Source organism: Oncorhynchus masou, chromosome 1, assembly GCF_036934945.1.
Source record: "Oncorhynchus masou masou isolate Uvic2021 chromosome 1, UVic_Omas_1.1, whole genome shotgun sequence".
NCBI classification, from domain to species: Eukaryota; Metazoa; Chordata; class Actinopteri; order Salmoniformes; family Salmonidae; genus Oncorhynchus; species Oncorhynchus masou.
In genome coordinates this window covers 1,265,988-1,288,067 of record NC_088212.1, presented here as the reverse complement: position 1 = coordinate 1,288,067, position 22,080 = coordinate 1,265,988, and the positions used below count along the sequence as shown (strand labels likewise).

Below are 22,080 nucleotides of genomic sequence, written 5' to 3'. Positions count from 1 at the left end.
CTCATATTGTTTTGTCTCTACAGCCTCTCATATGGTTTTGTCTCTACAGCCTCTCATTTTGTTTTGTCTCTACAGCCTCTCATTATGTTTTGTCTCTACATCCTCTCATATTGTTTTGTCTCTACAGCCTCTCATATTGTTTTGTCTCTACAGCCTCTCATATTGTTTTGTCTCTACAGCCACTCATATTGTTTTGTCTCTACAGCCTCTCATATTGTGTTGTCTCTACAGCCACTCATATTGTTTTGTCTCTACAGCCTGTAAGTCATTATGTTTTGTCTCTACAGCCTCTGTCATATTGTGTTGTCTCTACAGCCTCTCATATTGTTTTGTCTCTACAGCCTCTCATATTGTTTTGTCTCTACATCCTCTCATATGGTTTTGTCTCTACAGCCTCTCATATTGTTTTGTCTCTACAGCCTCTCATATTGTTTTGTTTCTACAGCCTCTCATATTGTTTTGTCTCTACAGCCACTCATATTGTTTTGTCTCTACAGCCTCTCATATTGTGTTGTCTCTACAGCCTGTAAGTCATTATGTTTTGTCTCTACATCCTCTCATATTGTTTTGTCTCTACAGCCTCTCATATTGTTTTGTCTCTACAGCCTCTCATATGGTTTTGTCTCTACAGCCTCTCATTTTGTTTTGTCTCTACAGCCTCTCATTATGTTTTGTCTCTACATCCTCTCATATTGTTTTGTCTCTACAGCCTCTCATATTGTTTTGTCTCTACAGCCTCTCATATTGTTTTGTCTCTACAGCCACTCATATTGTTTTGTCTCTACAGCCTCTCATATTGTGTTGTCTCTACAGCCACTCATATTGTTTTGTCTCTACAGCCTGTAAGTCATTATGTTTTGTCTCTACAGCCTCTGTCATATTGTGTTGTCTCTACAGCCTCTCATATTGTTTTGTCTCTACAGCCTCTCATATTGTTTTGTCTCTACATCCTCTCATATGGTTTTGTCTCTACAGCCTCTCATATTGTTTTGTCTCTACAGCCTCTCATATTGTTTTGTTTCTACAGCCTCTCATATTGTTTTGTCTCTACAGCCACTCATATTGTTTTGTCTCTACAGCCTCTCATATTGTGTTGTCTCTACAGCCTGTAAGTCATTATGTTTTGTCTCTACATCCTCTCATATGGTTTTGTCTCTACATCCTCTCATATGGTTTTGTCTCTACAGCCTCTCATATTGTTTTGTCTCTACAGCCTCTCATATTGTTTTGTTTCTACAGCCTCTCATATTGTTTTGTCTCTACAGCCACTCATATTGTTTTGTCTCTACAGCCTCTCATATTGTGTTGTCTCTACAGCCTGTAAGTCATTATGTTTTGTCTCTACATCCTCTCATATGGTTTTGTCTCTACATCCTCTCATATGGTTTTGTCTCTACAGCCTCTCATATTGTTTTGTCTCTACAGCCTCTCATATTGTTTTGTCTCTACAGCCTCTCATATTGTTTTGTCTCTACAGCCTGTAAGTCATTATGTTTTGTCTCTACAGCCTCTGTCATATTTATTTATATCTACAGTCTCTAAGCCTCATAGTTATGTCTTTATAGCCTCTAAGTCATATTGTTTTAGCTCAACAGTCTGTCATTGTTTTGTCTCTACAAACTGTAAGTTATATTGTTTTATCTCTACATCGTCTACATCATATTGTTTGGTGTCTACAGCCCTCATTGTTTTCACTCTACAGCCTCTAAGTCATATTGTTTTGTCTCTGCATTCTCTGAATACTTTTTTGTGTCCGCAGCCTCTGAATGCCACGTGGTCGTCCCTGTCTAAGAAGGATTGTGTGAAGTATGGAGGAGAGCTGGTGGGGAAGGCATGTAAATATGTTCCTGACATCACTCTGATCTCCTTCATTCTTTTCCTGGGAACCTACACTACCTCCATGATGCTGAAGAAGTTCAAGACCAGTCCTTTCTTCCCTACATGGGTCAGTACTTAACCCTTACCCTAACCCTACAGTACACACCTACTCTTCCCCTACTGTACACACCTAACCCTATTGTGCACACCTAACCCTACTGTACACACCTACCCCTACTGCACACACCTAACCCTGATATTGTGCCTGTCATTGTACATGTATATCTCTGTGTAGGTAATGTTTGTAACCCTAATCTGTGCTTGGTTACCTGTGTGTTTCTCTCTGTGTAGGTGAGGAAACTAATCAGTGACTTTGCCATTATCTTGGCCATCCTGATCTTTTGCGGTGTGGACATGCTAGTAGGAGTGGACACTCCCAAGCTCATAGTCCCAACTGAGTTCAAGGTACGGATAATTTCAGATTTCACACCTGTCTATTTAAGGTCCCACAGTTGACAGTGCATGTCAGAGCAAAAACCAAGCCATGAGGTCAAAGGAATTGTCCGTAGAGCTATGAAACAGAATTGTGTCGAGGCACAGATCTCGGGAAGGTTACCAAAACATTTCTAAAGCATTGAACGTCCCCAAGAACACAGTGGCCTCCATCATTCTTAAATAGAGAAGTTTGGAACCACCAAGACTCTTCCTAGAGCTGGCCGCCTGGTGAAACTGAGCAATTGGGGGAGAAGGACCTTGTTCAGGGAGGTGACCAAGAACCTGATGGTCACTCTGACAGACCTCCAGAGTTCTTCTGTGGAGATGGGAGAACCTTCCAGAAGGACAGCCATCTCTGCAGCACTCCACCGATCAGGCCTTTATGGTAGAGTGACTAGACGGAAGCCACTTTTTAGTAAAAGGCACATGAGACCCCGCTTGGAGTTTGCCAAAAGGCACCTAAAGACTCAAGATTTTCTCGTCTGATGAAACCAAGATTGAAGCCTGAATGCCAAGCGTTATGTCTAGAGGAATACTGGCACCATCCCTACAGTGAAGCGTACTGGTGGCAGCATCATGCTGTGGGGATTATTTTCAGTGGCAGGGACTGGCAGACTAGTCAGGATCGTGGCAAAGATGAAAGGAGCAAAGTGCAGAGAGATCCTTGACGAAAACCTGCTCCAGAGCGCACAGGAACTCAAACTGGGGGCGAATGTTAACCTTCCAACCGTTCTATTTTACTTCACCATTAATTTAGCCAGGTAGGTTAATTGATAACAAGTTCTCATTTATAACTGCAACCTGGCCAAGATAAAGCAAAGCAGTTCGACACAAACAGCACAGAGTTACACATGGAATAAACAAGTGTACAGTCGATAACACAATAGATAATCGTCCTCAGATAATCGCATGGTTTGCTTTCGCCGTAAAGCCTTTTTGAAATCTGACACCACGGATTAACAAGAAGCTAAGCTTTATTTTGATGTATTACACTTGTGATTTTATGAAAGTTAAATATTTATAATACTGTATTTTGAATTTTGCGCTCTGCAATTTCACCAGATGTTGACCAGGTGGGACGCTACCGTCCCAAAAGTTTCCAAAACGGTCAAAATATTGTCTGTGAGTATAACAGAATTGATATTGCAGACGAAAACCTGAGGAAAATCCACCCAGGAAGTGATTAAGAGAAACAAATCTCTCTGTTCCATTGCATGCCTTCCCTCCATTTAAATGGATATCAACCAGATTCCTTCCCCTATGGCCCCTAACAGTCTTTAGACATAGTTTCAGGCTTTTATTCATAAAAATGAGTGATAACGATCACTTCGTGTCAGTGGATGGCTGGGTGCCAGCAGAGTTTTGCATGCGCAACAGCTTGGAGCAGACATTTTCTCTCTCTCTCCTATTGAAAAAGCTACGGTCCGGTTGAAATATTATCGATTATTTATTGTAAAAACAACCTGAGGAGTGATTATAAAAAACGTTTTACATGTTTCTACGAACTTTACGAACACAATTTGGAATTTTCATCTGCCCGTCATGACCTACACGAGCATGTGGATTTCTGGACAAAACGTGTCAACCAAATGGAGGCATTTTGGATATAAAAATTATCTTTATGGAACAAAAGGAACATTTATTGTGTAAGTGGGAGTCTCGTGAGTGCGAACATCCGAAGATCATCAAAGGTAAGCGATTAATTTTATTGCTTTTCTGACTTTCGTGACCAATCTACTTTGCTGCTAGCTGTTTGGAATGTTTTGTCTGCTGAGAGAGATTTCCTAACATAAACGCTTGGATAGCTTTTGCTGTAAAGCTTTTTTGAAATCCGATATGCCAGTTGGATTAACAACAAACTAAGCTGTGTTTTGCTATATTGCACTTGTGATTTCATGAAAATTAAATATTTGTATTAATTTAATTTGAATTTGGCGCTCTACAAAATGGATGTTGACGAAAATGATCCCGCTAAAGGGATGGGTGTGCCAAGAAGTTAACCGTGTCCAAAGAAGGGCCAGATGTATACAGAATGATGTCATCTGCGTAGAGGTGGATCATGGAATCACCCGCAGCAAGAACGACATCGTTGATATTTACAGAGAAAAGAGTCGGCCCTAGAATTTAACCCTGTGGTACCCCCATAGAGACTGCCAGTGGTCGGGACAACAGGTCCTCTGATTTGACACACTAAACTCTATCTGAGAAGTATTTGGTGAACCAGGTGTGGCAATCATTTGAGAAAGAAAGGCTGCTGACTCTATCGATAAGAATGTGGTGATTGACAGAGTCAATAGCCTTGGCCAGGTCAATTAAAATGGCTGCACAGTCTTTTTTCGATGACGGTTATGATATCATTTAGTACCTTGAGCGTGGCTGAAGTGCATCCGTGACAAGCTCGGAAACCGGATTGCACAGCGGAGAAGGTACGGTGGGATTCGAAATGGTCAGTGATCTGTTTATAACTAGGCTTTCGAAGTCTTTAGAGAGGCAGGGCAGGATGGATATAGGTCTATAACAGTTTGGGTCTAGAGTGGCCCCTCCCTTTGAAGAGGAGGATGACCGCGGCAGCTTTCCAATCTTTAGGGATCTCGGACTATACGAAACAGAGGTTGAACAGACTGGTAATAGGGGTTGCAACAATTATGGCAGATAGTTTAAGAAAGAGAGGGTCCAGATTGTCTAGCCCAGCTGATTTGTACGGGTCCAGGTTTTGCAGCTCTTTCAGAACCTGCTTTCTCGATTTGGGTGAAGGAGAAATGGGGGAGGCTTGGGCAAGTAGCTGCGGGGGGTGAGGAGCTGTTGGCCGGGGTTGGGGTAGCCAGGAAGAAGGCATGGCCAGCTGTAGAGAAACGCTTATTGAAATTCTCGATTATCGTGGTTTATCGGTGGTGACAGTATTACCTATCTTCAGTGCAGTGCGCAGCTGGGAGGAGGTGTTCTTATTCTCCATGGACTTTACAGTGTCCCAGAACTTTTTTGAGTTTGTGTTGCAGGAAGCAAATTTCTGCTTGAAAAAGCTAGCCTTGGCTTTTCTAACTGCCTGCGTATATTGGTTTCTAGCTTCCCTGAAAAGTTGCATATCACGGGCGCTGTTCAATGCTTATGCAGAACGCCATAGGATGTTTTTGTGTTGGTTAAGAGCAGTCAGGTCTGGAGAGAACCAAGGGCTATATCTTTTCCTGGTTCTAAATTTCTTGAATGGGGCATGCTTATTTAAGATGGTGAGGAATGCATTCAAAAAAAATAACCAGGCATCCTCAACTGACGGGATTAGATCAATATCCTTCCAGGATACCCCGGCTAGGTCGATTAGAAAGGCCTGCTCGCTGGTGTTTCAGGGAGTGTTTGACAGTGATGAGTGGAGGTCGTTTGACCGCTGACCCATTATGGATGCAGGCAATGATAGAGTGATCGCTGAGATCTTGGTTGAAAACAGCAGAGGTGTATTTAGAGGGCAAGTTGGTTAGGATGATATCTATGAGGGTGCCCATGTTTTAAGACTTTGGGGTGGTACCTGGTAGATTCCTTGATAATTTGTGTGAGCTTGAGGGCATCAAACTTAGATTGTAGGATGGCTGGGGTGTTAAGCATGTTCCAGTTTAGGTCGTCTAGCAGCACGAGCTCTGAAGATAGATGGGGGGCAATCAGTTCACACATGGTGTCCAGAGCACAGCTGGGGGCAGAGGGTGGTCTATAGCAGGCAGCAACGGTGAGAGACTTGTTTTTAAAGAGGTGGATTTTTAAAAGAAGAAGTTCAAATTGTTTGGGTACAGACCTGGATAGTAGGACAGAACTCTGCAGTCTATCTTTGCAGTATATTGCAACACCGTCGCCTTTGGTCGTTTTATCTTGTCTGAAAATGTTGTAGTTAGGGATGAAAATTTCAGAATTTTTGGTGTTCTTCCTAAGCCAGGATTCAGACACGGCGAGAACATCCGGATTGGCAGAGTGTGCTAAAGCAGTGAATATAACACATTTCGGGAGGAGGCTTCTAATGTTAACATGCATGAAAACAAGGCTATTACGGTTACAGAAGTCATCAAAAGAGAGCACCTGGGGAATAGGAGTGGAGCTAGGCACTGCAGGGCCTGGATTCACCTCTACATCACCAGAGGAACAGAGGAGGAGTAGGATAAGGGTATGGCAAAAAGCTATTCGTCGTCTAGGACGTCCGGGAACAGAGAATAAAAGGAGGTTTCTGGGGGCGATAAAATAGCTTCAAGATTTTGTAATGTACAGACAAAGGTATGGTAGGATGTGAATACAGTGGAGGTAAACCTAGGTATTGAGTGATGATGAGAGAGATATTGTCTCTAGAAACATCATTGAATCCAGGTGATGTCATTGCATGTGTGGGTGGTGGAACTGAAAGGTTGGATAAGGTATAGTGAGCAGGGCTAGAGGCTCTACAGTGAAATAAGCCAATAGTCACTAACCAGAGCAGCAATGGACAAGGCATATTGACATTAAGGAGAGGCATGCTTAGTCGAGTGATCATAAGGGTCCAGTGAGCAGTGAGGTTGGTTGGGGTCACGGCGATTCAGACAGCTAGCCGGGCCATCGGTAGCAAGCTTGCATAGGATGGAGGTCTGTTTTTAGCCACCTCGTGTGTTTCCGTGGGTAGATTAGTGGGGTTCCGTGTGGTAGAGGGGATCAATCCAATTTGCAAAATAGATATAGTTATAGTGACCAAAGAAATATTGTCCGATAGACCTATTCAGATAGCAGCTGATAAGACAGCTAACGATTAGCGGACCGCAGATGGGCGTTCAGGTAACGTTGCGACAGAGGGGCCAGTTGGATAACTCCATGCTTGCACATCATCATCTGCTCATTTATCACTCCAGTGTTGCTAATTGCTAAATTGTAATTACTCCGCTACTATGGCCTATTTATTGCCTTACCTCCTCACTCCATTTGCACACACTGTATATAGACTTTCTTTTATTTCTACTGTTTTATTGACAGTATGTTTGTTTATTCCATGTGTAACTCTGTGTTGTTGTATGTGTCGTACTGCTTTGCTTTATCTTGGCCAGGTCGCAGTAGTAAATGAGAACTTGTTCTCAATTCGCTGGAGAAAGAGACAGAGATATCGGAGACGTAGGGCTGGGTGCCTTGTACGGATTTGATGGCGAGTGGGTAATCTGCCTTTGCCATCAGTCCTATTACCCAACGGTAATCTCCCTCGATCTGGGGCTCCACGCAAGATCTCACCCCGTGGGGTCAAAATGATCACAAAAACAGTAAGCAAAAATCACATAACCACACGGGGGGACCTAGTGAATGACCTGCAGAGAGCTGGGACCAAATTAACAAAGCGTACCATCAGTAACGCACTACGCGGCCAGGGACTCAAATCCTGCAGTGCCAGACGTGTCCCCCTGTTTAAGCCAGTACATGTCCAGGCCCGTCTGAAGTTTGCTAGAGAGCATTTGGATGATCCAGAAGAAGATTGGGAGAATGTCATATGGTCAGATGAAACCAAAATAGAACTTTTTGGTAAAACCTCAACTCGTCGTGTTTGGAGGACAAAGAATGCCGAGTTGCATCCAAAGAACAACATACCTACTGTGAAGCATGGGGGTGGAAACATCATGCTTTGGGGCTGTTTTTGTGCAAAGGGACCAGGACGACTGATCCGTGTAAAGGAAATAATGAATGGGGCCATGTATCGTGAGATTTTGAGTGAAAACCTCCTTCCCATCAGCAAGGGCATTGAAGATGAAACGTGGCTGGGTCTTTCAGCACGACAATGATCCCAAACACACCGCCCGGGCAACGAAGGAGTGGCTTCGTAAGAAACATTTCAATGTCCTGGAGTGGCCTAGCAAGTTTCCAGATCTCAACCCCATAGAAAATCTTTGGAGTCAGTCGAAAGTCCGTGTTTGCCAGCAACAGCCCCAAAACATCACTGCTCTAGAGGAGATCTGCATGGAGGAATGGGCCAAAATATCAGCAACAGTGTGTGAAAACCTTGTGAAGACTTACAGAAAACGTTTGACCTCTGTCATTGCCAACAGGGTATATAACAAAGTATTGAGATAAACTTTTGTTATTGACCAAATACTTATTTTCCACCATAATTTGCAAATAAATTCAACAAAAATCCTACAATGTGATGTTCTGAATTTTTTTCTCTAATTTACTTTCACACATTAACAAGTCCAATACAGCAAATGAAAGATAAACATATTGTTAATCTACCCATCATGTCCGATTTAAAAAAATGTTTTACAGCGAAAACACAACATATATTTATGTTAGACCACCACCAAATAAAATAAAAAACACAGCCATTTTTCCCAGCCAAAGATAGTCACAAAAGCAGAATTAAAGATAAAATGAATCACGAACCTTTGATAATCTTCATCAGATGACACTCATATGACATGTTACACTATACATTTATGTTTTGTTCGATAATATGCATATTTATATCCACAAATCTCGGTTTACATTGACGCCATGTTCACTAATGCCTCCAAAATATCTGGTGTAATTACAGAGAGCTATGCCAGATAACAGAAATACTCATCATAAACTTTGACGAAAGATACATGTTCTACATATAATTAAAGATACACTGGTTCTTAATGCAACCGCTGAGTCAGATTTTTTTTAAACATTACGAAAAAAGCCTACCATGCAATAATCTGAGACGGCGCTCAGACGTAAATATATTTCTCCGCCATGTTGGAGTCAACAGAAATGCGAAATTACATCATAAATATTCCCTTACCTTTGATGATCTTTCATCAGAACGCAGTGCAAGGAGTCCTAGTTCCACAATAAATCATTGTTTTGTTCCATAAGTTCAATACTAGTGTCCAATTAGCTGCATTTGCTAGCACTTTCAGCTCACGTGCCCAAAAGCTGACGCTGGTCCAGGAGAAATCGGACGAAAACTTCAAAAAGATATATTCCAGGTCGAATAAACTGGTCAAACTAAGTAGAGAATCAATCTTCAGGATGTTATTTTCATATATATCCAATAACTTTCCAACCGGAGCATACGTTTTCATCTGCAGCCGAAAGGAACGATGGTGATATCAACAGACAAATGCGCAGCAGGGAAATTGCATTCTGCCAGAACAGTGACTCATTCCCCTCCCATTTGGTCAAAGTTCACACCAGAGGCTTCATTCCATGTTCTACTGAATGTGGACATCAAGTGGGAGGCGTGAAAAGTAGTAACAGATCTATATCTTATTTGGAAGTGAAGAGGCGATGACTTAAAATTAGACCCGCTTTCAGAATTTCACTTCCTGTTTGGAAGATTGCCTGCCCTATGAGTTCTGTTATACTCAAAGACATAATTCAAACAGTTTTAGAAACTTCAGGGTGTTTTCTATCCAATAGTAATAATACTATGCATATATTAGCAATCTAGGACAGAGTAGGATGCAGTTCCCTATGGGCACGCAATTCATCCAAAGTGAAAATACTGCCCCCTATCCCCAACAAGTTTTAAGGAAGTCTCAAGGTGTTGCTCGCTTGAGGAAGAGTGTCTCATGATAAGCTGTAGACAACACTATTTACCAAGAATGTTTTCATCTATATTTCTCGTAGCTGTCTATTACCTCTACAGAGGAAACCAATTATTGACCACATTTACTCCACACACAGAGATGCGTACAAAGCCCTCCCTTGCCCTTCATTTGGCAAATCTGACCATAATTCCATCCTCCTCATTTCTGCTTGCAAGCTAAAACTAAAGCAGCAAGCACCAGTGACTTCATCAATAAAGACGTGGTCAGATGAAGCAGATCCTAAGCTACATGACTGTTTTGCAGCACAGACTGAAATATGTTCTGGGATTCTTCCAATGGCATTGAGGAGTACACTACATCAGTCACTGGCTTTATCAATAAGTGCATTGATGATGTCATCCACACAGTGACCGCACTTACATACCCCAAACAGAAGCCATGGATTACAGGCAACACCCGCACTGCGCTAAAGGGTAGAGCTGCCGGTTTCAAGGAGCGGGACTCTAACCCAGACTCTTATAAGAAATCCCGCTATGCCCTCAGACGAACCATCAAACAGGCTCGTCGGATGTGGCAGGGCTTGCAAACTATTGCAGACTACAAAGGGAAGCACAGCCGCAAGCTGCCTAGAGACACAAGCCTACCAGACGAGCTAAATAACTTCTATGCTTGCTTTGTGGCAAGCAACACTGAATCATGCATGAGAGCATCAGCTGTTCAGGACGACTGTGTGATCACGTTCTATGCAGCCAATGTCAGTAAGACCTTTAAAAAATTCTTACGGGGCTGCAGAGTAGCCTAGTGGTTAGAGCGTTGGACTAGTAACCGGAAGGTTGCAAGTTCAAACCCCCGAGCTGACAAGACAGTTAACCCACGGTTCCTCGGCTGTCATTGAAAATAAGAATTTGTTCTTAACTGACTTAAAAAGTAAAGGTTAAAAAAAAATTGTATACTTGGCCAAAAGCCAGGGAAAATGCAGTGTGGCAAATTCAAATAAAATTATATAAAAATCAAACTTTCATTAATAAATCACACATGTAAGATACTAAATTAAAGCTTCACTCGTTGTGAATCCAGCCAACATGTCAGATTTTAAAAAGGCTTTTCGGCCTTTTATCTGATGATAGCACAACAGTAAACAAAGAGAGTAGCATATTTCAACTGATTTGGTCCTTTTGTTCGATTAATTCTGTCCATATATATCCAAAATGTCCATTTACTTCGCGCGTTTGATCCAGAACAAAACAGCTTCCAAATTGCACAACATCACTACAAAATATCTCAAAAGTTGCCTGTAAACTTTGCCAAAACATTTCAAACTACTTTTGTAATGCAACTGTAGGTATTTTTAAACATTTATAATCGATCAAATTGAAGACGGGTCTATCGGTTTTCAATAGAGGACGTGAGGAAACTAACACTACTTTTCAAGTCTTGCGCAACTCTTAACAATGTTACCCATTTCCTAGATGGCCATACTTCTTCATTGCACAAAGGAATAACCTCAACCAAATTCCAAAGACGGGTGACATCCATTGGAAGCGGTAGGAACTGAACACAAGTGCCTAAGAAATATCGTTTCCCAATGAGAATTCACTGAACAGACAGAGACCTAAAAAATAACAGTTAGTCCTCTGGGTTTTGCCTGCTACATAAGTTCTGTTATACTCACAGACATGATTCAAACAGTTTTAGAAACTTCAGAGTGTTTTCTATCCAAATCCAATAATATGCATATCTTATATTCTTGGCATGAGTGGCAGGAAGTTGAAATTGGGCACGCTATTTATCCAAAAGTGAAAATGCTGCCCCCTATACCTTAAGAAGTTTTTAAACAGGTCAACATTCACAAGGCTGCGGGGCCAGATGGATTACCAGGATGTCTACTTTGAGCATGCACTGACCAACTAGCAATTGTCTTCACTGACATGTTCAACCTGTCCCTGACTGAGTCAGTAATACAAACATGTTTCAAGCAGACCACCATAGTCCCTGTGCCCAAGAACACTGATGTAACCTACCTAAATGACTACTGACCTGTAGCACTCACATCTGTCGCCATGGAGTGCTTTCAAAGAATGGTCATGGCTCACATCAACACCATTATCCCAGAAACCCGAGACCCACTCCAATTTGCATACCTCCCCAACAGATCCACAGATGTTGCAATCTCTATTGCACTCCACACTGCCCTTTCTCACCTGGACAAAAGGAACACCTACGTGAGAATGCTATTCATTGACTACAGCTCAGCGTTCAACACCATATTGCCCTCAAAGCTCATTACGAAGCTAAGGACACTGGGACTAAATGCCTGTCTCCGCAACTGGATCCTGGACTTCCTGACAGGCCACCCGATGTGGTAAGGGTAGGTAACAACACATCTGCCTCTCTTACTCTCAACACGGGGGCCCCTCAGTTGTGCATGCTTAGTCCCCTCCTGTACTCCTGGTTCACCCATGACTGCACAACTCCATCATTAAATTTGCCAACGACACAACAGTGGTAGGCATGAGACAGTCTATAGGGGGGAGGTCAGAGACCTGGCCATGTGGTGCCAGGATAACAACCTCTCCTTCAACTTGATCAAGACAAAGGAGATGACTGTGGACTACAAGAAAAAGAGGTGGTGTCCACATCACCAACAAACTATCATGGTCCAAACACACCAAGACAGTCGTGAAGAGGGCACAACAAAGCATATCCCCCCCAGGAAACTGAAAAGATTTGGCATGGGTCCTGAGATCCCCAAAAAGTTCTAAAGCTGCACCATTGAGAGCATCCTGACTGGTTGCATTACTGCCTGGTATGGCAACTGTTTGGCCTCCGACCGCAAGGCACTACAGAGGGTAGTTCGTACAGCCCAGTACATCACTGGGGCCAAGCTTCCTGCCATCCAGGACCTCTATACCAGGCGGTGCCAGAGGAAGGCCCTAAAAATTATCAAAGACTCCAGCCACCTTATTCATAGACTGTTCCCTCTGCTACCGCATGGCAAGTGGTACTGGAGCACCAGGTCTAGGTCCAACTGCTTCTACCCCCAAGCCATAAGACTTCTGAACAGCTAATCAAATGGCTACCCAGACTTTGCATTGTGCCCCCACCCTCTCTTTTACGCTGATGCTAGACATATCAGTGTGGATGACGGATCACCACCTCAAGCTGAACCTCGGCAAGACGGAGCTGCTCTTCCTCCCGGGGAAGGACTGCCCGTTCCATGATCTCGCCATCACGGTTGACAACTCCATTGTGTCCTCCTCCCAGAGCGCTAAGAACCTTGGCGTGATCCTGGACAACACCCTGTCGTTCTCAACTAACATCAAGGCGGTGGCCCGTTCCTGTAGGTTCATGCTCTACAACATCCGCAGAGTACGACCCTGCCTCACACAGGAAGCGGCGCAGGTCCTAATCCAGGCACTTGTCATCTCCCGTCTGGATTACTGCAACTCGCTGTTGGCTGGGCTCCCTGCCTGTGCCATTAAACCCCTACAACTCATCCAGAACGCCGCAGCCCGTCTGGTGTTCAACCTTCCCAAGTTCTCTCACGTCACCCCGCTCCTCCGCTCTCTCCACTGGCTTCCAGTTGAAGCTCGCATCCGCTTCAAGACCATGGTGCTTGCCTACGGAGCTGTGAGGGGAACGGCACCGCAGTACCTCCAGGCTCTGATCAGGCCCTACACCCAAACAAGGGCACTGCGTTCATCCACCTCTGGCCTGCTCGCCTCCCTACCACTGAGGAAGTACAGTTCCCGCTCAGCCCAGTCAAAACTGTTCGCTGCTCTAGCCCCCCAATGGTGGAACAAACTCCCTCACGACGCCAGGACAGCGGAGTCAATCACCACCTTCCGGAGACACCTGAAACCCCACCTCTTCAAGGAATACCTAGGATAGGATAAAGTAATCCTTCTCACCCCCCCCTTAAATGATTTATATGCACTATTGTAAAGTGGCTGTTCCACTGGATGTCAGAAGGTGAATTCACCAATTTGTAAGTCGCTCTGGATAAGAGCGTCTGCTAAATGACTTAAATGTAAATGTAATGCTACTCTCTGGTGATTGGCTATGCATAGTCACTTTAACTCTACCTACATGTACAAATTTCTTCAATTACCTCAACAAACCTGCGCCCCGCACATTGACTCTGTACCGGTACCCCCTGTATAAAGTAAATATTATTATTTTACTGCTGCTATTTGTTATTTTTATCTTTTCCTTATCCATGTTTTACTTTTACTTAATACTTATTGTTCTTAAAACTGAATTGTTGGTTAAGGGCTTGTAAGTAAGCATGAGCATGTGCATGTGGCAAATAAAATTGGATTTGACTTGAAAAAGTCCTGGGGTCTGAATACTTTCATAACTTATAACTTGTTGATGTGTGTCACTTGTCTGTGTTCTACTTGTCTATGTGTGTTATAACTTTTGATGTGTTATTGCTTGTTGATTTGGTATTACTTGTTGATGTGTGTTATTGTCTATGTGTGTTATTGTCTATATGTGTTACTTGTCTATGTGTGTTACTTATCTATGTGTGTTATTGTCTATGTGTGTTAGTACTTATTACTTGTCTATGTGTGTTATTACTTGTTGATATGTTCTACTTGTCTATGTGTGTTACTTGTCTATGTGCTCTACTTGTCTATGTGTGTTACTTGTCTATGTGTTCTACTTGTCTATGTGTGTTATTGTCCATGTGTGTTATTGTCTATGTGTGTTATTACTTGTATGTTGTTTGCTTTTCCATGTGTGTTGTTTGCTTGTCGATGTGTGTTGTTTGCTTGTCTAAGTGTGTTGTTTGCTTGTCGATGTGTGTTGTTTGGTTGTAAATGTGTGTTGTTTGGTTGTCTGTGTGTTGTTTGGTTGTCGATGTGTGTTGTTTGCTTGTCGATGTGTGTTGTTTGCTTATCGATGTGTGTTGTTTGCTTGTCGATGTGTGTTGTTTGCTTGTCGATGTGTGTTTTTGTAAGCCCTGCTCTCTGTTCCTCCTCCTCCAGCCAACAAGCCCCAACCGTGGTTGGTTTGTTCCCCCGTTCGGAGGCAATCCTTGGTGGGTGTACGTGGTGTCAGCGGTGCCTGCCCTGCTGGTCACCATCCTACTCTTCATGGACCAGCAGATCACCGCTGTCATCGTCAACAGGAAGGAGCACATGCTGAAGGTTGGACAGGGCAGGGTCTCAATAGTCTAAAGGTTTTATAGGGCAGGGTCTCAATAGTCTGAAGACAGGACAGGGCGGGGTCTCAATAGTCTGAAGGTAGGACAGGGCAGGGTATCAATAGTCTGAAGGTAGGACAGGGCAGGGTCTCAATAGTCTGAAGGTAGGACAGGACAGGGTCTCAATAGTCTGAAGATAGGACAGGACAGGGTCTCAATAGTCTGAAGGTAGGACAGGGCAGGGTCTCAATAGTCTGAAGGTAGGACAGGGAACGTTCTCAATAGACTAAGGGTAGGACAGGGCAGGGTCTCAATAGTCTGAAGGTAGGAGAGGGCAGGGTCTCAATAGTCTGAAGGAAGAACAGGACAGTATTTCTATCGTCTGAAGGTTTTATAGGGCAGGGTCTCAATAGTCTGAAGGTTTTATAGGGCAGGTTCTCAATAGTCTGAAGGTAGGACAGGGCGGGATCTCAATAGTCTGAAGGTAGGACAGGGCAGAGTCTCAATAGTCTGAAGGTAGGACAGGGCGGGATCTCAATAGTCTGAAGGTTTTATAGAGCAGGATCTCAATAGTCTGAAGGTAGGACATAGCAGGATCTCAATAGTCTGAAGGTAGTACAGGGTCTCAATAGTCTGAAGGTTTTATAGGGCAGGGTCCCAATAGTCTGAAGGAGTTATAGGGCAGGATCTCGATAGTCTGAAGTTTTATAGGGCAGGTTCTCAATAGTCTGAAGGTAGGACAGGGCGGGATCTCAATTGTCTGAAGGTAGGACAGGGTCTCAATAGTCTGAAGGTTTTATCGGGCAGGGTCTCAATAGTCTGAAGGTTTTATAGGGCAGGTTCTCAATAGTCTGAAGGTAGGACAGGGCGGGATCTCAATAGTCTGAAGGTAGGACAGGGCAGAGTCTCAATAGTCTGAAGGTAGGACAGGGCGGGATCTCAATAGTCTGAAGGTTTTATAGAGCAGGATCTCAATAGTCTGAAGGTAGGACATAGCAGGATCTCAATAGTCTGAAGGTAGGACAGGGTCTCAATAGTCTGAAGGTTTTATAGGGCAGGGTCCCAATAGTCTGAAGGAGTTATAGGGCAGGATCTCGATAGTCTGAAGTTTTATAGGGCAGGTTCTCAATAGTCTGAAGGTAGGACAGGGCGGGATCTCAATTGTCTGAAGGTAGGACAGGGTCTCAATAGTCTGAAGGTTTTATCGGGCAGGGTCTCAATAGTCTGAAGGTTTTAACGGGCAGGGTCTCAGTAGTCTGAAGGTTTTATAGGGCAGGGTCTCAATAGTCTGAAGGTTTTATAGGGCAGGGTCTCAATAGTCTGAAGGTTTATAGGGCAGGGTCTCAATAGTCTGAAGGTAGGACAGAGCAGGATCTCAATAGTCTGAAGGTAGGACAGGGTCTCAATAGTCTTAAGTTTTTATAGGGCAGGGTCTCAATAGTCTGAAGGTTTTATATGGCAGGGTCTCAATAGTCTGAAGGTTTTATAGGGCAGGGTCTCAATAGTTTGAAAGTAAGACAGGGCAGGATCTCAATAGTCTGAAGGTTTTGTAGGGCAGGATCTCAGTAGTCTGAAGGTTTTATGGGGCAGGGTCTCAATAGTCTGAAGGTTTTATGGGGCAGGTTCTCAATAGTCTGAAGGTAGGACAGGGCAGGGTCTCAAAAGTCTGAAGGTAGGACAGGGCGGGATCTCAATAGTCTGAAGGTTTTATAGAGCAGGATCTCAATAGTCTGAAGGTAGGACAGGGCAGGATCACAATAGTATGAAGGTAGTACAGGGTCTCAATAGTCTGAAGGTAGGACATAGCAGGATCTCAATAGTCTGAAGGTAGGACAGGGTCTCAATAGTCTGAAGGTTTTATAGGGCAGGGTCCCAATAGTCTGAAGGTAGGACAGGGCGGGATCTCAATTGTCTGAAGGTAGGACAGGGTCTCAATAGTCTGAAGGTTTTATAGATCAGGATCTCAATAGTCTGAAGGTTTTATAGATCAGGATCTCAATAGTCTGAAGGTTTTATAGATCCGGATCTCAATAGTCTGAAGGTAGTACAGGGTCTCAAAAGTCTGAAGGTAGTACGTAGCAGGATCTCAATAGTCTGAAGGTAGGACAGGGTCTCATTAGCCTGAAGGTTTTGTAGGGCAGGTTCTCAATAGTCTGAAGATTTTATAGGGCAGGTTCTCAATAGTCTGAAGGTAGGACAGGGCGGGATCTCAATAGTCTGAAGGTAAGACAGGGTCTCAATAGTCTGAAGGTTTTATATGGAAGGGTCTCAATCGTCTGAAGGTTTTATAGGGCAGGGTCTCAATAGTCTGAAGGTTTTATAGGGCAGTTTCTCAATAGTCTGAAGGTAGGACAGTGTGGGATCTCAATAGTCTGAAGGTTTCATAGGGCAGGATCTCAATAGTCTGAAGGTTTCATAGGGCAGGGTCTCAATAGTCTGAAGGTTTTATAGGGCAGGATCTCAATAGTCTGAAGGTTTTATAGGGCAGGATCTTGGTTGTCTGAAGGTTTTATAGGTTAGGGTCTCAATAGTCTGAAAGGTTTTATAGGGCAGGATCTCGATAGTCTGAAGGTTTTATAGGGCAGGTTCTCAATAGTCTGAAGGTAGGACAGGATCTCAATAGTGTGAAGGTAGGACAGTGTCTCAGTAGTCTGAAGGTAGGACAGGGTCTCAATAGTCTGAAGGTAGGACAGGACAGGGTCTCAATAGTCTGAAGGTAGGACAGGGCAGGGTCTCAATAGTCTGAAGGTAGGACAGGGCAGGGTCTCAGTAGTCTGAAGGTTTTATATGGCAGGTTCTCAATAGTCTGAAGGTGGGACAGGGCGGGATCTCAATAGTCTGCAGGTCGGACAGGGCAGGATCTCAATAGTCTGAAGGTAGGACAGGGCAGAATCTCAATATTCTGAAGGTAGGACAGGACAGGGTCTCAATAGTCTGAAGGTTGGAGACTGTAGGGTCTCAATAGTCTGAAGGTTGGACAGGGCAGGATCTCAATAGTCTGAAGGTTTTATGGGGCAGGTTCTCAATAGTCTGAAGGTAGGACAGGACAGTAGATCAATTGTCTGAAGGTAGGACATCCCAGGGCCTCCGTGTGTGTGTTTTAACATCTGCTGTCCTCTTAACAGAAAGGCGCAGGCTACCACCTGGACCTGTTCTGGGTTGCAGTTCTGATGATTGTATGTTCCTTCATGGGGTTGCCATGGTACGTGGCGGCGACGGTCATCTCAATCGCTCACATAGACAGTCTGAAGATGGAGACAGAGACATCCGCCCCTGGAGAAATGCCCAAGTTCTTGGGAGTGAGGTGAGCATGATGACAAAATTAAATCAAAATCAAAATCTAACCCAACAGGACAGATAATAAACGGTAACAGCAGTGTTAATTTAAATAGTTAGTGCAGTGTCAATGCTGATATTCCAGGTTGCTATTGGTTAACTATTTATCAGTCTTGGGGGTAGAAGCTGTTCAGCGTCCTGTTGGTTTCAGACTTAGTGCATCGGTAGCGCTTGCTGTGCGGTAGCAGAAAGAACAGTCTATGACTTGGGTCGCTCTAGTCTTTGAGAGTCTTTAGGGCCTTCTTCTGACACTGCCTAGTATATAGGTCCTGGATGGCAGGAAGCTTAGCCCAGTGATGTACTGGGCCGTATGCACCATCCTCTGTAGCACTTTACGGTCGGATGCCTAGCAGTTGCCATACCAAGCAGTGATGCACCTGGTCAAGATGCTCTGAATGGTGCAGCTGTAGACGCCAAATCTTTTCATCCTCCTGAAGGGGAAGGGGCATTCTCATGCCCTCTTCATGACTGTGTTGTTGTGTTTGGACTATGATAATTCTTTAGTTATGTGGACACATAGGAACTTGAAGCTCTCAACCTGCACCACTACAGCCCATCGATGTGGATTGGGGCGTGCTTGGCCCTCCTTTTCCTGAAGTCCATGATCAACTCCTTTAGCTTGCAGAAATTGAAGGAGAGTTTGTTGTCCTGGCACCACACTGCCAGGTCTCTGACCTCCTCCCTGTAGGCTGTCTCATGTTCACCGGTGATGCCTACCACTGCTGTGTCTTCTGCAAACTTAATGATGGTGTTGGAGTCGTGCGCTGCCAAGCAATCGTGGGTGAACAGGGAATACAGGAGGGGACTAAGCAGGGGTGGGGGGCCCGTGTGGAGGGTCAGTGTGGAGGATATGTTGTTACCTACCCTCACCACCTGGGGCCGGCCCATCAAGAAGTCTGGGATCCAGTTACAGAGGTAGGTGTTTAATCTCAGGGTCCTTAGCTTAGAGATGAGCTTGGAGGGCACTATGGTGTTAAATGCTGAGCTGTAGTCAATGAACAGTGTTCTCACACAGATTGTCCTTTTGTCCAGGTGGGTGACGGCAATGTGGAGGGCAGTAGAGTTTGCATCATCTGTGGATCTCTAGGGGTGGTATGGGCAGTTGTTCCAGGGTGTCTGGGACAATGGTGTTGATGTGAGCCATGACCAGCCTTTCAATGCATTTCATGTCTACAGATGTGAGTGCTACGGGCGGTAGTCATTAAGACAGGTTACCTTGGTCTTCTTGGGCACAGGGACAATGGTGGTATGCTTGATTTGCCAAATGGAGGGCGAGGGAGAGGTTTGTATGCGTCTCTGTGTGTGGAAAGGTGGTCTATAGTTTTTTCCCCTCTTAGTTACACAGGTGACATGCAGGTAGAAATGAGGTCAAATGGATTTCAGTTGTCCTGCATTAAGGCTGCCTCTGGGTGAGCGTTTTCTTGTTTCCTTATGGCCCTAAGACCGTTGAGTGCGGTCTTAATGCCGGCATAGGTTTCTTTGGTGGTAAATCGACAGCTACGAAAAATATAGATGAAATCTCTATTGGTTACTGTGTGTGTGTGTTTGTGTGTATTACCAAAGCTATGTGTATGTTTTCCGTAGGGAGCAGAGAGTCACTGGTGTGTGTGTATTCATTCTGACGGGACTGTCTGTCTTTATGTCTCCCATCCTCAAGGTATGTACCTACCTACTGCATACTGTAGACTGTAGGCTGTACTGTAGACAACTGTATACTATAGATTGTAGGCTGTACTGTAGACTACTGTATACTGTAGACTGCGGGCTCTACTGTAGACGACTGTAGACTGTAGACTGCGGGCTGTACTGTAGACTACTGTAGACTGTAGGCTGTACTGTAGACTACTGTAGACTGTATACTGAAGACTATAGACTGTAGTCTGTACTGTAGACTACTGTAGGCTGTAGGCTGTACTGTAGATTTCTGTAGACTGTAGTCCACTGTAGACTGTAGGCTGTGCTGCAGACTACTGTAGACTGTAGACTGAATTATGCACTGTAGAATACTGTAGACTGTGGACTGTGCTGTAGACTAATGTAGACTGTAGACTGTGTTCTGTACTGTAGACTAGTGTCGTGTCTTTGGCTATGCCGGATCAAGTAATATGACATGCTATTCTATAAAATAATTTCTCCGTAATTAATATTACCTGATTGAGCTAATCATGTAAATGTAATTAGCTAGAATATTTATAGAGCTTTTATCTTCCGAATAAACTCTTAAACAACTAGTAATATTTTACATCAATAGCAGTCAATATTAATCTTAACTCAGTCTCATCTGAAAGTTGTAAATTCTTGGTTATCTGCACAAACCATGGCTAACAAGTTGAATCAGCAATACAAAATTGTGTTTAATTATTTATTTACTAAATACCTAACTAATCACACAGAATTACACATACACATAATTCAATCATAACTTGATTACAAATTACATCATAAAGGAAAACGTCCCTAGCGGGCGGAACAGATATGACAGCTGGTTACACAAAAGAAAAGGGCTGGGTTTGAGTGAAAGAGCGGGAAGACTGAGGAACAAAGGGCGAAGCTGTGCTATCGTAAATACAGTATCTTATGCATTCTAAATTACCGCCCATTTGGAAAAGGAAAATGCAATAAATATTTACTCTGAGATACGCTACGGTAGGTTGGTGGTAGATGGAAGGCCGTGTTGCCCAACCGAGTCCTTTGACCTTTGAAGAATATCTCTGGTGGTCAACTGGATACATTGTAGTAACGTTGTTGTGTGATAGACGGGATACTCTGTCTGTTCCTCCCTAACCCTCGTTTGCATCTGCTGTTGCTTACTCAACGGCTAGGAGGTATCACTTCTATAGTGAATAAGAGTTCAAAGTTCATACCATTCGCAACCAAAGCTCATGCTGATGTTGGCTTCGTTCTGTTGTTGTTATCTGAACCATTCTGACATCGGACCGTCGTCCTCACATCCTCGGAACTGGAGGTTATATTGTCGTCAAGGGCTTATATAGGAAGGTAGAGGAGGGCGTGTTTGAACATTTTTATAGCCCATGTCCCTTCACAGGGGCGGGCCACTGATTGAGCAGAGCCTTATCTGATGAAAACCCAAATCTCACATTTTAGAAGCTAAAATCACATTCATCCCATCATTAATAATTTCATATTCAAACATTTAAATTGAACAACAATTCCATGTGAATCCGATAACTCTGATGTGTAGACTTTCCACTGTAGAGTTTATGTCATCTTATCATTGATGAGAATGTCTCAGATGACAACCGAACTGACATCATATTCATTAAGTACCACCGCATATGTTCAATTGGTAGGATTACGAGAATATAGGTCATTTCCCCCCACCTTCTGATGTTCCCAGAATCTCTATGTTAACCAAAGGGTTTGCAAATGTAACATCAGTAGGGTAGAGAGAGGAAAAAGGGGGACAGAGGTGTCAGGACCCGGTTACGAACCCAGGTCTCTGGAGTGAGAAACAGTCACTTAACCAACTGAGCCACGAATAGTCGGCAGAACCCAGAAGATGAGGCAGACACAGCAGTACTTGAGACGGTGTATTTAATAAAGTAAAAAGTGAAGTCCTTCAGGAAAACATGTAACTCCACAACCTCAAAAGGAATTCCACAAGAACAAGGTAATCCACAAGGTAATCCTCCAAGACAAAAGGTAAATCCACAAGGTGGTAGGTATAGCATAAAAAGCCTCAAAAGATACTCAAAAATAAATAAACAAGAACAAAAAACAGAATTCCACAAGAGCGTCCACCGGGATCAACAAGAGTTCACA

General features: G+C 43.7%; 1 protein-coding gene across 5 annotated transcripts in view; it reads left to right on the top strand.

Annotated features, from left to right (window-relative positions):
• Positions 1 to 22,080, top strand: part of slc4a4a (solute carrier family 4 member 4a) — a 423,147-nt gene that overhangs the window by 341,670 nt on the left and 59,397 nt on the right. For all 5 annotated transcript variants that reach the window (XM_064927355.1, XM_064927285.1, XM_064927513.1 and 2 more), the window contains 5 exons: positions 1,760 to 1,945; positions 2,170 to 2,283; positions 14,804 to 14,965; positions 18,087 to 18,265; positions 19,882 to 19,954. In XM_064927355.1, coding sequence (XP_064783427.1) covers positions 1,760 to 1,945; positions 2,170 to 2,283; positions 14,804 to 14,965; positions 18,087 to 18,265; positions 19,882 to 19,954 — 714 coding nt within the window. The remainder of the gene's footprint in view (positions 1 to 1,759; positions 1,946 to 2,169; positions 2,284 to 14,803; positions 14,966 to 18,086; positions 18,266 to 19,881; positions 19,955 to 22,080) is intronic.